Here is a 16,008-nt window from a genome sequence, read left to right on the forward strand (position 1 = left end):
TTTCAGTTTTAGATTTTCAGTTGAATATATGGCTACTCTGTCATCTAGCACAGTGGTTCTCAACCTTCTTTGACTTGAGGCACTTCTTTGTAACTTGTGGATTGAGCAGCACCCCATTTCAAGAACTAATTTATTACAGTGCTTACCTCTCTATAGAGAAGCCAAGCAGTGGGGGCAGGTAGTAGCTAGGCAGGAATGAGCCTGAGCCTGCACTTACCTCCTCATACCTTAAGGCACTTTCAAAAGATCTAGTGGTACCCCAGGTATGCTTACCATCCTGATTAAGAATCACTGGTCTAGGCAGTGTTTTGTACTTGATGTGTTTTTCAGAATGCATTAGGAAGCAACAATGGCACTCAGAAATATTTTCTGTGCCTTATTTGCTAGTTTTGCTGATATTTGGTCATTGAGTAAGCAGTATCAGCATTTCATTTTGTATTCTTTCTGGAGGTTACAGTGGACAATAAGCTGAATATGAGCAAACAGTGTGCCTGTGTTGTGAAGAAGGCTAATGGCATACTGGACTGCATTAGCAGGAATGTTGCCAGCAGTGATTCTTTCCCCCTGCTTTCATGCTGGTGAGGCCACATCTAGAGTACTGTGAACAGTTTTGGGCCCCCCACTACAGAAAGCATGTGGACACCTGGGAGAGAGTCCAGTGAAGGGCAGCAAATGGATAGGATGCTGGGGCACATGACTTCTGAGGAGAAGCAGAGGGAACTGGACTTATTTAGTCTGGTGAAGAGACAACTGAGGTGGGACTTAATAGCAGCCTTTAACTACCTGAAAAGTGGTTCTGAAGAGGATGTAGTAGACTGTTCTTAGTGATGGCAGATGGCAGAACAAGGACCAATAGTCTCAAGTAGCAGCAAGGGAAGTTTAGGTTAGATATTAAAAAAAGTTTACTCACCAGAAGGGTAGTTAAGCACTGGAACAGGCTATCCAGAGAGGGTCTAGTTGGGGATGGTCCTGCTTTGAGCAGAGGGTTGGACTAGATGACCTTCTGAGGTCCCTTCCAACCATAATTTTTCTAAGATTCTATGATCTTAAGTGGGAAGAAGCAGTAAGATTTTTAAGCTGTGTCACAGCTTGAGAAGGATGACTTTCACTGCTAGATCAAATGTAAATCTGATTCATCTTAAACCAGCAAGGGGTCTGGGGCAGACATTGCATAAACCAGTTTGAGCCAAATCAGTTAAGTCTGATACCACATTCAACTAGGTTTATTTCAAACCAGTTTCTGCCATTTTCAAAGTGGTTTATGTGCACTGAACATCTCTTCTGTTACAGGTTTAAACCAGTTTCATAGTTTCTAGGGTTGGAAGGGACCTGAACAGATCATCAAGTCCGACCCCCTGCCCTGGGCAGAAACAAGCACTGGGATTATAATACCCCAGCCAGATATCTATCCAACCCCCTCTTGAAGACTCCCAAAGTAGAGGAGAGCACCACCTCCCTTGAGAGCCCATTCCAGAGCCTGATGGCACTAACCATAAAGTAACACCTCCTGATATCAAGCTTGAACCTACTCTCAGTCAATTTGTGGATGTTATTTCTTGTTATCCCAGGTGGTGCCCAGGGGAACAGAGCCTCATTTATTTTCTGCTGGTCCCCCCTGGTGAGTTTATAGATGGCCACCAGATCCCCTCTCAGTCTTCTCTTGTGGAGTCTGAATAGATTCAGGTCCTGTAATCTATCTTTGGAAGGCCTGGTCTGCTGCCCCCTGACCATGTGAATGGCCCTCCTCTGGACACTCTCAAGGTTAGCCACATCCCTCTTGAAGTGTGGTGCCCAGAACTGGATGCGGTACTCCAACTGCGGCCTGACCAGGGCTGCATAGAGGGGAAGGATCGCCTCCCTGGACCTGCTTGTGATGTATCTGTAGATGCCCAACAAGGTGTGGTTAGCCTTACTAACTGCTTCCTCTCATTGGCGGCTCATGTCCATCCTGGAGTCCACAATGACTCCAAGATCTCTTTCAGCCACTGTGTTGTTGAGGAGGGTGTTCCCCAGCCTATAGATATATATGTTGCAGGTTCCTTCTCCCTAGATGTAGCACCTTGTACTTGTCTTCGTTGAATTCCATTCTATTCTCATCCACCCACTGCTGTAACCTGTCTAGATCTAGCTGGATTCTGTCCCTCCCTTCCAGTATGCCCACTTCTCCCCACATCTTTGTGTCATCAGCAAATTTGGACAGCATGCTTTCCACATCCGCTTCCAAGTCACTGATAAAGATGTTGAATAGCGCAGGCCCGAGAACTGAGCCCTGGGGAACTCCACAGCCCACATCCCTTCAGGTCAAAAATGACCCGTCCACCACCACTCTCTGGGTGCAACCATCTAGCCAATTTGCCACCCATCTGACTGTGTAGGCATCCATGCCTTAGTCGTCTAGTTTTTCAAGAGAATGGCATGAGAAAAAGTGTCAAAGGCCCTCTTGAAGTCCAAGTAGATGACATCCACCTCAGTGCCCACATCCAAGGACTTTGTAACCTGGTCGTAAAAGGAAACGAGGTTAGTCAGGCAGGATCTGCCCGCAGTGAACCTGTGCTGGTTGCCCCTGAGCATTACCTCCCATGCTTAGCCCCTGAAGATGTGCTCCTTGATAATTTTCTCAAAGGTCTTCCCAAGGACTGAGGTAAGACTAACTGGCCTATAGTTACCTGGGTCCTCCTTTCTCCCCTTCTTGTAAATGGGGACCACATTAGCCCTTTTCCAGTTCTCTGGGACCTGGCCAGAGCACCATGTGTGCTCATACTGTCATGCCAGGGGCCCTGCTGTGACCTCCGCCAATTCCCTCAGTGCCCTCGGGTGAAGAGCATCTGGACCTGCTGATTTTAAACACGTCCAGCCCCTCCAAAAGTTCCCTAACTAGATCGTCTCTGACCCTAGGCATAGCGTCGTGTCCCCTAAGCCTGTCCATAATCCTAATGGGGGAGTTGTCTTGGTCCCTGCTCAGAAATATAGGGGCAAAGAACTCGTTGAAGAGATCAGCTTTTTCCTTTGCTGCAATCACCAGATTGCCAAGCCTGTCCTATAGGGGCCCCATGTTACCTGGTGCCGCCTTCTTACTCCCTATGTATTTGAAAAAGGACTTTTTGTTATCCTTAATTCTGGTCACCAGCCCTAGTTCCGTCTCTGCCTTGGGCTTCCTAATAGCCTCCCTACAGTCATGAGTGATGGAGGTGTAGTCCTCTTTGATGATAGCTCCTTGCTTCCACTGATTGTATGCCACCTTTTTTGCCCTCAGGCCCTCCTGGATGCCTTTACTGAGCCAAGGGGGCTTTTTAGCACTCTTACCCCCTTTGGTTCACATTGGGACTGACTCCCTCTGAGCTCGGAGGATCGTCTCCTTAAGGAACAACCACCTGTCCTGGACTCCCATCTCATTGAGACTTCAAGTCCCCAATGTCTCTCTTACTAATCTCTTTAGCTCATTGAAGTCAGCCCTCCTGAAGTCAAGGACTTTTGCCTTACTGCTTGCTTTCACCACCCTGCTCAGGTAGTAAATTCCAGCAGACGATGGTCACTAACACCTAGGTATCCGAGCACCCACAGATCCCTCACCAGGTCATCGCCTGTGGCAAGGACCAAGTCCAGTAAGGCATTTCCTTTGGGATTGTGTACCTCCTGGGTTAGGTGGGGGTCCTGTATACAGGCTAAAAACCTACATAAGCTTTCAGACCTGGCTGACTGATCCTCCCAGCAGATGTTTGGGTAGTTTAGGTCACCCATGACTACCACATCCCTTGTCCTTACAGCCTCCATGAACTGACCTGAAAATTCCAGGTCCAGCTCATCCCCTTGGTGAGGCGGTCTGTAGTAGACGCCCACTATCAAGTCTCTTTCCCCACGACCCCTTTGCATTCTAACCCAGAGCGCATCAGTTTGCCCCTTTTCTGAACCCATCCTGATCATTGAGGATGTGTACTGCTGTCCTTTAACATAGAGCACTAACCCCATCCCCCTTTTTTTCCCTACTCTGTCCTGTCTATACAACCTGTAGCCCTCCGTGTCTACTGATCAGTCATGGGTAGAATCCCACCAGGCTTCTGTAAGCCCAGCCAGGTCTGGGTTTTTGCTAGCTAGCAGGAGGGTGAGTTCCTCCTGCTTATTCCCCATACTTCTAGCATTTGTGTAGAGGCAGTTGAGACCTCCTCTGGGTGTTCGTGCTGCCCTTTTGTTCCCAAGTTTACCCGGGCCCTTGTCACTTACCTGTGTTGTTCCTGCTCGTGTCACCTGGCTGCTGAGGGGGGACCTTGTGACCATCTATAAACTCACTAGGGGGGACCAGAAGGGTTTGGGGGAGACCTTGTTTCCCCTAGCGCCCCCCGGGATAACAAGGATTAATGGCCACAAGTTGTTGGAGAGTAGGTTTAGATTAGACATCCGTAGGAACTACTTCACATTTAGGGTGGCTAGGATCTGGAACCAACTTCTAAGGGAAGTGGTGCTGGCTCCTACCCTGGGGGTTTTTAAGAAGCAGCTCGATGCCTACCTGGCTGGGGTCACTTGAGCCCAGTTTCCCTCCTGCCCAGGCAGGGGTCAGACTTGAAGATCTACAAGGTCCCTTCTGACCCTACTTCTATGATTCTGTGACGTCAGCGTGTCCTCCTGCACCTCTGCATCCCCATCCCCTGACAAACCTAGTTTTAAAGCTTGCTGTATGGGATCAGCCAACCTGGAAGAGAAAACACACTTACCTTTCGGGAAGAGATGTAGCCCATCCTGCCCTGGCATGTTTGCTGCGTGGAAGTGTGAGTCATGGTTGAAGAATCCGATGCCCACCCTGTAACACCAGCTCCGAAGCCACTGGTTGACTTCTCTGATGCAGGCCTTGTGGCGCCGTCCACATCTGCTCGCTGGAAGAATAAATGAGAAAACCACCTGTGCTCCTGGCTCCCTAAGCTTGGCACCCAGAGCCTTGTAGTCTCTCATGACATGGTCCAGACTACTCCTGGCCGCATCATTAGTGCCCACATGGATGATACTACAATCACTTAAATGGGTTTATGTGTAGTGTCATTCCCTAGCCTAAGTGTTGCTCACATTCTTTGTGCAACTCTCAATTCATGGATCCCAAAGCAACAATAAAAGGAAACTAGTGTATGGCTTTAACCCCAGGACAATAAAAATGTAATTCAGGAGTCTCCATAGAATACTTACCAATTCTACAGTAGAACTAGAAATATCTGGGACAGGTGTTGCTGGATGCCAGTTGCAATCACTGCCTTTGCAATATACTTTGTTTGCAAGCTATAATTGGCTCCCAAACTTTCTTAACAACATGCTTTAAACAAATGAAGGGTTGAAAAATATCTTTGACTGATTGTTAGCTAGTGTGAGAACTACCTGTGCTTTCTTGTTCCACTGACACTTAACACATCACCACTCCCACACCAATTATTAGTATTGCTTGTGTACACCATTAATCCTGTTCACCCCAGCAAGAAATAAATCCTTTCTCAAACGTTATTCTCTTATTGTGATCTTTTCCTTTGCACTCTCCCCCTCCTCCCATTAAATTTTGAGTGTTGCCAAATCAATTGATCTGAATTCTGTCAGCCACTTAGAGGTGGAAGGTACACTTTCCTAATAGGACTGTTCCAAGGCTGCAGTCGTTACTGAATGTGCAGATGGACCTTGGCCTTTCCTGGTCCAATTTTCTGTAGATGGTTTTCTGGGGAGTAGTAGCAGTTTCAGCCTGTTCTACTCTGCAGCCCTTATCCTGCAGTGCTGCCAGACTTCTAAACTGGTCTGCTTCTTGCCCCTCCTTTGTCTTTTTCTGCAGTATACTGGAAGTATATGCTTGTCTCTTCTAGATAGCAAGCCAGCTCTTGGACAGTGTTGTTACCTTGAAAGGTTCTCTCACTGGGTTTTTTTTGTGAATTCCTAAATTTCATGCCTCCTTTATTAGGTTACTACAGTGGTTTTCAAACTTTTTCAGCTGAACCCCGCTTTGAGTTATAATTTTGTTCACTCTGCCCCACCCCAACCCAGACATAACAGACATGTAAAATATACTTTCATAAACTTAATAGAGACTAAAACAATTTAAATGACCTAATTAAATTACCTACACCTGTAAGTTTCAAATTCACAGATACTGTACTTACTGACTAGTTGTTTCAGCTTCTGCCTTTCATTTCCAAACAGTATCTTTTGGCAATAAGTACCGATTCATTTTCACCTTGTACTAGTATGAAAAATATCAGACTCACCAGCAGAATAAGCCGCACTGCACAAATGCTTATCTTTTCTGTGTGTTGTAAGAGTAGGTATGATGGGCGTATTAAACCGGAATGCGGGAAATGTTGTTGTTGCTATGGAAATGATCGCTGGCTTAATTAAGTACGTTGTAACACCTATGAAATCAGTTGCAGAAGGTTCACTCGTACTCTTTCAATGTGTGATGTTATCAAATATCACTTTTATTTTGTATAATAGTAAAAGTAAAATATGCCTTGTGCATGACGCCGCCCCCCTCCTCCCCCCCGTGTTCCTTCACGCTCCCCTGGGGAGGCGCCCTGCAGTTTGAAAACTGCTGGGTTACTAGTAAAATATTAGTAGTTACATAATTACTGGGCTAATGGCTGTCGTATTTTCCAAATATGTTTTCTCACAAGTTAGCATTGCAAGTTGCAGCAGCAGTGAGAAACTATTGAATGGTCCTCAAGGCTTGACAGTGTAAGGTATAAAGGTATAGCTTGCCTCTCATAAAAGGAAGTATCTAGTAAGCCTGGTAATAAGGCATGAAAATTGATTGTGTAAGAGGTAAAAGGAGTTTTAGGATATTGCATGATTGAAGTCTCCTAGGCCATGGACAGACGTTAAATTTATAGCACTAAGTATGTCATTATTCACTTAGTATACTGCTGTGTACAGCCATTTAAGATATTTTAGTGTCTTGGTAGTGCTACAAAGTGCTACAAAATAGTAGTACTTTCAAAAAGGAACTTCTAGGTTTTCTAGTGCTAATATTAATGTCTGTACATAGTGTGACAGAGGTTTCTAGGGCTACTAACATTCCATATTCTGGTTTCCCTCCTCCCATCCCTTAAGGGGGAGAGAGGGAAGGACAGTGGCTGGCTTCCTGATAGCCTGCCCAGCCCCAAGCAGTCAGGGGATCTTGCTGCTGCTACTGCAGCAGCCAATGGAGTTGGAGGGCTGCTGTCATGTGGCTGTGTGCCTTGTCTGCAGCCCCTGAAGCTAGAACACCAGTGTTACCACAACTGCCTGAGCAGGCCTTCTCGACTGTGCTTTGACAGCCGTTGTCCGAAGACCTGTGGTATCCAGCCATGGGGCAACAGCCAGTGTATTGTCACGGGTGTAGTTCCTGCCTGGTCCTGCGGTGCTGCTGCAGGTGTCAGAACACTGACTCAACAAGAGCCCATCCTTTGGCAACCACAGCAGCAACCTTGGGGAAGGGGGAGGAGGGGGTGGCTCGCAGGCAGCCCCATCAGCTCTTGGCAGTTTGAAAGTACAGACTTGTCCAGCCACTGTCACCAGTCCTAAATCAATCTTGCTGATTTCTCAGAATGAGCCTGAGGCACTGCAGAGCCTGCTAGTTAGCTTTAGCTTTTTAAAAATCAAAGTTGGTTTCCAGTATCTTTGTAGAAATGTTCCCTGTAATTTGGTTAATAACTTTTGCCTTGTACCAAAGTAGGTAATAAGTAAATGCAAAATGATTCTTTGAAAAGTAATGAGATATTCCTTGTGTCAGTGTTGGACATATTAAGGTGAAGGATTTGGCTGGATGACTTTTGCTCATATGTGAGCAGCAAGTCTGATGGAGAGAGTGCGCGGAGAGATTAGACATAGGCTCTGAACAGTCTCCTTTTTCTGTCTTCTGTCCCTTCCTCTCTTTTGCCTCTCCTAGTGTATCTGAATGGCTGGTAGGCAAGTGGGGCCTTTTAAAGTAGGGTTGTCAAACTCTTACAGCCCCATGGTCCAGATGTGGGTTGCTGGGCTGATCTGCAGGCCTGATTGAGGCCACGCATTGGGCCCAGCACACAGGGCCAGTCTGACAGGGTGCTGCATGCAGCATGTGCCCCATGCTGGTCCCCTGTGCTGTGTGCAGCCAGTCCAGCCCAGTGCCTCACATGCAGCATGCACTGCCCCTCCCTCCTCCCCCCACTCGGGTCTGTCTCGCACGCTGTATGTGGGTTGGAACTGGCACTGTGGGTGCTGCATGCAGCACAGAGAGTCTGAGGTGCAAGCTGTATGTGGTGCCTGTGCCAGATGGGCCCCATGTCTGGATTAGGTGCTTAGGCTGTTACTGTGTGCTGGAACTGGCACGCAGGGTCAGTTTAGTGGGACAGTGCATGCAGCGCAAGCCTCGTGCCGGTCCCCTGTGGTGTGTGATTCCCTTGTTTTAAGGTATGGACAAGCATTTATTTGTAGTACTACAAAATTACTTGGCACTTTGCAGCGTTACAAAAATGTTGTACTTTGGGGGCATATAGGTGTTCATCTCTCCTGGCTGGAGAGCTGCAGATTCAAAGGAGGCTGCTTCTTGTGTTGCCTCCACTTAGGGATGCTAGATCATTGTGTGCTTGCCCTCTCCCCTGCCAAAAGCATCCCTTGTAACTTATAGCTATATGGACATTGCACGTAGTGCTGCAAAACGGAGAAGTTAGTCTTTGAAAATGCTACCGTTTCATAGCACTTGACGCATCTCTGTAATTTAACAAACAGCTTGAATGGCTGTATGCTTGATTTTATTTTTTGGTTTTTGTTTAATAACTACGGTTGTGTATTTAGCCCTACAAATGTAGTGCTTTTCAGTGGCTTTAGTGCCATATTTCCAAAGAGTTTGTTACCCAGGGTAGAGATGTAGTCTTCAGTAGGATTACACCATTTGAAATATTGCTACCTGCAGTCAGAAGAAACAAGTTTCATGTTATAGTGCTGTGACAGACCCACATCAAGATGTTTGGGAGAGAACTGGGAATTTTCTAAAAATATACACGATCTTGTATACCCCAGGATTTATGAAGTGTTTACTACTTTCAGCTTCTGTGTAAGAGCTTAAAAAACTTCTGTATGTGAAAAATTCCCTAGGTAACAAAATGCTTTAACTACAAAATAGATGCATGATGAGTGCAGAGTAGCAAGCTTCCTACAGTGTCCTCCCCGTGTCGTACAACCTTGTTCTGCAGAAGCCACCTCTGGAGATGAAAGATTAGTTTTCTTTATATGCTTATTCAGTCCTTGGTGCTTCTGATTTTATAAGCTGTGTATTCATTGGAGCTTCCTCCCTATAAGAAATAAGATAATCTCTTAAAGTCTTTAAGTGCTGGCATCTGTATATATGGAGTCTAATGGGGGATGTGTCTATGTGAACATACAGTATTTTTCAGCAGCTTTTATTTAAGAAGCAAACTTAATTTTTTTTATCATAAGGCATTAACCTTCAGTGTTTTGACTACAAACCCATCAGTTGAAGATGTGGCTAATGATCATATCCAGCTACAACAAATACACTTTTAGAATGGAAATAATTTTACCTAGTTCTTGTACCTTTAAAATGGTGCATTGATCATCTAATTATTGTGGTTATATTTTATATCCAATTAAGTGCTTTTCATTTTTTACAGTAATACAGTTGATGTAATGGATTGGGCATTATCCAGTGGATGTCAGTTAGGTCTTATTGATGTTGTGTTGTCTCACATGGAGCAAATAGAAGTGGGGGAAAGGGCGGGAAGTACTTTGTGTCATCTATTTTAAAATGATGCATTTCTACTCTATTAATAGCCATGTCATAACTGTTTTTCTTTTAATTTTCTACAGTAATGTAGGTAACCAGTTTCCAGGGCAAGGTGTTCCTACTGGATTTCCTATGTACCCTGCATTCAGCCCCTTACAGATGATATGGTGGCAACAAATGTATGCACGTCAATACTACATGCAATAGTAAGTTAACTTGCATATTCTTAGTGCTCAGATACCCTGATGAAAACAAGGTGTAAAAATCTTAGATAGCTTCTGTCTGAGATCTAAAATTTCAAAGTCTGGGGGGTTTTGATTTTTTATTCTTTTTATGCTGAACATAATTTTGCTGAGGGAATTAAAGTTTTCTTTTAATGCAGGTTAGTTTTATGTTCCAGCAAACATTTTATTAAAATATTTGTAGTTGGAATGTTCATATAAAACCATCTTTTAAAATTCAGCTTGTTATGGCCAAGAAAATTAATTTGTTGACTGAAATGGATTATATTGTTTTTAAACCAGAATACCAAAGGAAATGGACTTCTTTTGCAGCAGTGTCTTATGCTTATTTGGAAATGTAGTCTCTGATGTTGACTCCTTTTTGTTAGTTAACACAGGAGTTGAGAATGCAGTGTGGAAATAGCACACAACTGCTGAGGGAAATCTATCCACCAGTAAAGACTTGGGCTGAGAAAAGGAATGATTGTAAAGGGTGTAGATGTGGACAAATAGTAGTATAGTCAGCTGGAGAAGTATTTCCCCTGAAGTCACTTCTTCCTAATCTGGAAATTCACTGCAATTTTTTTGTGTTTCTGTGGTGATCCTCTATAAGAGGAGCTAGAATGAAGTTTGGGTTCAAACGTTTTCCATACAAAACTGGCTTTTCAGAAAACGTGTATTTAAATTTCTAGCCAAGCTGCTGTTTCAGCCCAAGTGACATCCAGCACTGAGCCAGTCAGATCAGCAGCTGCACAGCCTGTAAATTCAGAGCATGTTCCTGCAAATGAGCCCGCAGCAGCGCCAAACGTAGCAGCACCAGAGAACAGGCCTGTAAACCAGAATGTTCAGATGAATGCACAAGGAGGTCCAGTCGTGAATGAGGAGGACTTCAATCGAGACTGGTTGGACTGGATGTACACATTCTCCAGAGCAGCCATTCTTCTCAGCATTGTGTACTTTTATTCCTCCTTCAGTCGTTTTGTCATGGTAATGGGAGCCATGCTACTTGTTTATTTGTGAGTAAAAAAATTTTGGTTAAATATTGGACGCTTGTTTAGACATGTAGATTGTCTGTGTGTATTTATCAATGTAAGTAAAATACTGTATTTTTTTAATATAGTATTTTTTGGATCACTTTATTTGGACTTTAAAGTTTGAAAAACAAACACTTGATAATGGAGAAATTAACCATCCTCATTAATAAGGAAAACACACGAGCAAGAACTTCTTCAAATAAATGGAACAAGGTTTTCAAATGTATTTTCAAAATATTTTTATGATAGTTCTTGATTCTGTATTCCTCTGTCTGCCCCCCCACTAAAAATTGAAGACAAAAACCCTTATCACAAAAACACTGCATTTGTATGTTGAGTATAGCAACAGAATAACTGTTGCAAGGAAAACCTGCAACTGTTATCAGGACTTGGGGCATGGAGAAACTTTATGTAAAAAAACATAAGGGACAAAGTTAACTTTGCCTGGAAGAAGCAGGGATTAATCTCCAACTGTGTAAGAGTATACTAGTTCAGGCTTTGTTAGGTCCCACTGATCCTGTGGGTAGTCATTTGCTAACATTTACTCCTTTAGAGGTACACCAATATATTGGCACCGATTAAAAGGAAAATTAACATTATCAGCTTTTTTTGGCCAGTATAGTCAATAATGTACCGATAAGTATAATATGACTTCTGGCCAGGGCCCCCAGATGCCACATACATGAACGCAGCCGCACGCATGCACTGGCCAGGAATGGAGCCAGGCAGTGTGGAGACATGAGGGGCTTGGGGGGAGGGGGAGAGGGGGGAGGCAGGGCCAGATCGAGGTCCCCACGGTGAGGGAGGAGCTGGGGCAAGGGCAGGGTGGTGAATGGGACCCCCAGGGAGCAGGATGGAGCTGTGGGCAGCTTATCAGGGATCAGCATCCTGGCACTTAAAAATGGTGGTGGAGGTGCTTGAATTAAAGCTCATGAAATGAGCTTTAGTTCAAGCACTACCGCTATCATTTTTAAGTGCTGGGACACTTGAGTGGGGACAGGGGCAGAGACAGTCTGCCCACTTTGGGTTTGGGGCTCTTCACCCTGCTGCCTTTGCTCCAGGAGCTGTGCGCTGGCCATGTGCCCCCTGCTTGTCTGGCTGTAGCTGCGAGCTGTGCCCTCAGCTGCTGGCTGGGTAGTGGGTACGATGCAGCCAGCATGCGGCTCCCAGTGCAAAGGCAGCAGGGCAAAGAGCACCAAGCCCACAGGGGGCGACATGCCTCTGTCCTCGCACCAGTTAAAAGCATCTTGGTGCTTAAAAATGGTAGTGGGGGAGCTTGAACTAAAGCTCATTCAATGAGTTTTAAGCACCCCCGCTGCCATTTTTAAGCTCTAGGACACTGATCCCCAGAACAAGCCACCTGCAGCTCTGTCCCACTCCCTTGGGGTCCCATTCACCACCTGGTGCCCCTACCCCACTCACTCCTTGATCGGCCTGCCCCCCCCACGCCTCTTCCCCTCCACAGACTTACTTACAGGGCACTGCTCTTTGCGCTGCCCAGCTGCATTCCAGTAAACTGGTTATTGGATCAGTATCGGCCAATTATGCCTGGTGAGGGATCGGCTATTGACATCAGCCAAGAAAATCTTTATCGGTGCACCCCTAGTAATAAGTGCATGCACTAAGCAGCTACCCTTAGATAGTCGGAGGTCTGATTTTCTGAACTTGATGTAATTTACATTGGCCTACCGAAATTACACAGGGGATGGTTTTGCCAATCTGTTTCTTTAGGAGGTAAGTAAAAGAGGAACTAACATTCATGCAATTGAAAAGCACGTTTGCATGAGCTTAAATTACATCGCATGTTTAATGGTATAGGATCTTAAAGCTGAACTGCAAACTTCAACTCTGTTTTGAATTAAGCACATATGTAATTTGTTGTGTGCACTCTGTCAGAGATGCCAAGGTTTCCATTATTTAAAGTTATCGGAAGAGGAAAGCTTTACTACACACTTATTTTTTTTAAAAGGAAGTTGCTATCTTCTACCAGTTTTTACTACAGAATTTCAGAGGTTGTTAATGATTTTTTAAAAATCTTCTCCCATTAAGGGCCCTATTGGGATACGAGAGGAAGTAGGACGTGCCATATAATACTTAGAGCATTTGCATTGCACTGCAGGTGATTTAGAAGATGTACATTTCAGTGAATGCAGGTTTAAAAGATGAGCTCCTCTAAAAGTATTGATTTTTACATGGTGGACAGCTGATTTACAGTGTACAGATTCTAAAATATAGCATGGGTTGAACAAGGCTGCATGACTTGTGCTATCAGCCATTGAATACATTTTCAGTCAGGCTAGTTTTGAAAAAATTCTAACAAAGACTGCCTTGTGGAACTTATTAAAACTTACAGAACACTGACTTTTGCCATAGTTATGCATGGTTTTGAAATAGTTTTTCCCCCAACCTGAAGGACCACTCACCTTGGCTTTGTTTTGTTTTTTTGTTGGTTTTTTTTTTGGGGGGGGGTAGGGAAGACGGGGAAAGATGCTGTTTTTACAAGGTTAACCTAAAGTAAAAGAGCTGTTTTACAAAACATTTAATTTTTGCTATTTGGGTTAATAGGAATCTGTTAAATTACTTCTACCTAGAAATAATTAGGTTCCATTATCTCTGAAAAGTCTAATCAGAAGAAGAATGCTCTGCAAATAAGTTGAATGAGAGATCATTCCATAGGTAGAAATTATCTTTCCCACTTGTAGAAGCAATTTTGCAGGTTTGAGATTTAGAGACATACTGTACTCAATTGTTCATTTTATTGAATAGACACCAAGCTGGATGGTTCCCCTTCAGGCAAGAGGGAGGCCAGCAACAGGCAGCGAATAATGCAGAAGTAAACCACGATGGGCAAAATGTAAATAACCCTGACCTTGAAGAGATGGTAGGTGAAAACAAGCTTGGATGTTTCATATTTCCCTATGTGTTTTCCCTTCCACATTTCTGTTAAATGAATAGTAGTACAAAATTGAAGCTTGAATTTGGAGGACATAAAGATAGAAAATTCATTTTCCTTTTTTTCTTACAATATCTGCATAAGATATTTCTGGAAGTGAAGAGAAATGTTGTTTTGAAGTGGTAGCCATTAAGGATTTTATGTAAAACCAGTTCAGTGCCATCCCTACCTTTTTCTCTATCTGAAATAAATTTTTCAACTGCTTGGTACAGAGCTTAAAGAATTAATAATTGGATTTCTTCCACCTCCATGTACATTCTGTTTATGCTAGTAGCCCTTATATGGGAAAGGGTTGCCTTGATGAAGCTGTTACTTTGTGGAATGCTTCTCCTCCTCAAATGTACATGTACTTTTTTTTCTTATTAAAGCAGTTAAACCACTTAAACATTTTTTTCTCTTTAAAGGAGCGACTTATGGACGATGGGATTGAAGAAGACAGTGGAGAAGATACAGGTGAAGATGCAAATACAGAGCAGCAACCTGGATTTATGGCTTCAGCTTGGTCCTTTATCACCACCTTTTTCACATCACTTATCCCCGAAGGGCCTCCACAGGTTGGCAATTAGGCTGAATAGGAACTGTGACAGGCAGCATTAACAGCTGTACTTAGGAATGGAGCTGACTGCAGGGGGTATTTTAAATACAGTGCAATTTCAAAAGATTTATAACATAACTCTTTGATCATGGTGTACAAAAATGTGTATTTTTCCCTTTTAGCTTTCTCATGCATTTGAATATTTTAAGCACAAGTGGACTACTAAATGCTTTTTTTTTTAAGATTCTTCTTTTTGTAAAGAAGAATAAAATGTAAAGATATTGGTCTTCCATGTTTATTTTAATTTCTGTGTAATACACTGAGACAAGGAGCTTGTAGCTTGTGTGCACCATTATTCCTTTTAAAGAGCTGTTGAAGTATAGATGTTGTCAAACCTTCCAAAATGAGATTTATCTGCCCTAGTAAATCTAACTTAACTTTGAAGCTCTTGATAGTTCTAAAGCAAAGATGTAAATCCTCTTCTAAGTTTTATGTTTATGGCATTTCCAAAAGAATGCTCTTCAGACAAAGTATTAAGTTTTTAATGGTATGTTTTCCTCATGCCATAAACTACTTAAGCCTCTCCTTTCCTCTGTAGAAAGCCAAAAAGCTTAATTATCTTGAGGCTCTTCTCGAGAGAATTTTGGGATATATTTGACAGCTCTTTAAAAGAGAATTAACAGTGATGAAATGCATCATAAATGTTTGATACATGCAGTACTTTTTTTAAAAAATGTACTGGAAAACAGACTTGTAAATTAGTTTTTATAATAAAAGCAGTTACAATACTTTTTATGTTGGTTTATTCTTATAAACACATTACTTTGTCATAAGTGCAAATGTAACCCTCACTAATGCATCATTAAGGGTAAGGAAACAGTGTGTGAGATTAAAAGCAATACTGCACCTGCTCTATAATATATCTATAATGGTAGGAATAATATTGCAGATACAGTCTTAATTTGATATTACCCGTGTATTTTTAATTTCTTTGGATTTGTAGAAACACTTTCGCTGCCTTTTTGCAATAAATAAGGATAGGAGTTTACACTTTAATGAGAGGACTAACACACTGCATATCTGAGATGCAATTCTTTGCTGGCTAAAGTAAAATCAGTCATTCTTTCCTTGCCAGTTTAATAGTAGAACTGTGCAGTTGCATTAAAAGGCATCTCTTATTTTTGGCTTCTCAAGAATCATGCTTTGAGCTTATTTAAAATGGCTTGCATAACAGAAAAAACCTTAAATAAAAAAATAAAATCACCTCTGGGCTGTGTCCAAACCTGAAGTTTTAACTCAAAGAACAAATTTAGAGATGCTTGCACAAGTGAAAAATGAGGATTTAGAATGGCCTGCTCTTATAAGAATTTAATGCCTGGTAATACTTCCTTGTTGTAGAGTAGCGGTTTTTAGCCTTTTTGTGATTTGCAGACCCCTAAAAAAAATTTGAATGGAGGTGCTTTGAATTGTGTGGGTATTCACATACTTTTGACTAATTATAGTACTCTTTCGCAGACCCCTTAGACATAGTCTGCAGACCCCCAGGGATC

At 43.1% G+C, this 16,008-nt stretch overlaps 1 protein-coding gene across 1 annotated transcript in view; it reads left to right on the top strand.

Annotated features, from left to right (window-relative positions):
- Positions 1-15,246, top strand: part of HERPUD2 (HERPUD family member 2) — a 32,802-nt gene extending 17,556 nt beyond the window's left edge. Inside the window, exons 5-8 of the mRNA XM_006261725.4 lie at positions 9,799-9,921; positions 10,629-10,952; positions 13,737-13,851; positions 14,328-15,246. Coding sequence (XP_006261787.1) covers positions 9,799-9,921; positions 10,629-10,952; positions 13,737-13,851; positions 14,328-14,489 — 724 coding nt within the window. The 3' untranslated portion in view covers positions 14,490-15,246. The remainder of the gene's footprint in view (positions 1-9,798; positions 9,922-10,628; positions 10,953-13,736; positions 13,852-14,327) is intronic.
- Positions 15,247-16,008: the final 762 nt, after the last annotated feature.

Source organism: Alligator mississippiensis, chromosome 5, assembly GCF_030867095.1.
Source record: "Alligator mississippiensis isolate rAllMis1 chromosome 5, rAllMis1, whole genome shotgun sequence".
Taxonomy (NCBI): Eukaryota; Metazoa; Chordata; order Crocodylia; family Alligatoridae; genus Alligator; species Alligator mississippiensis.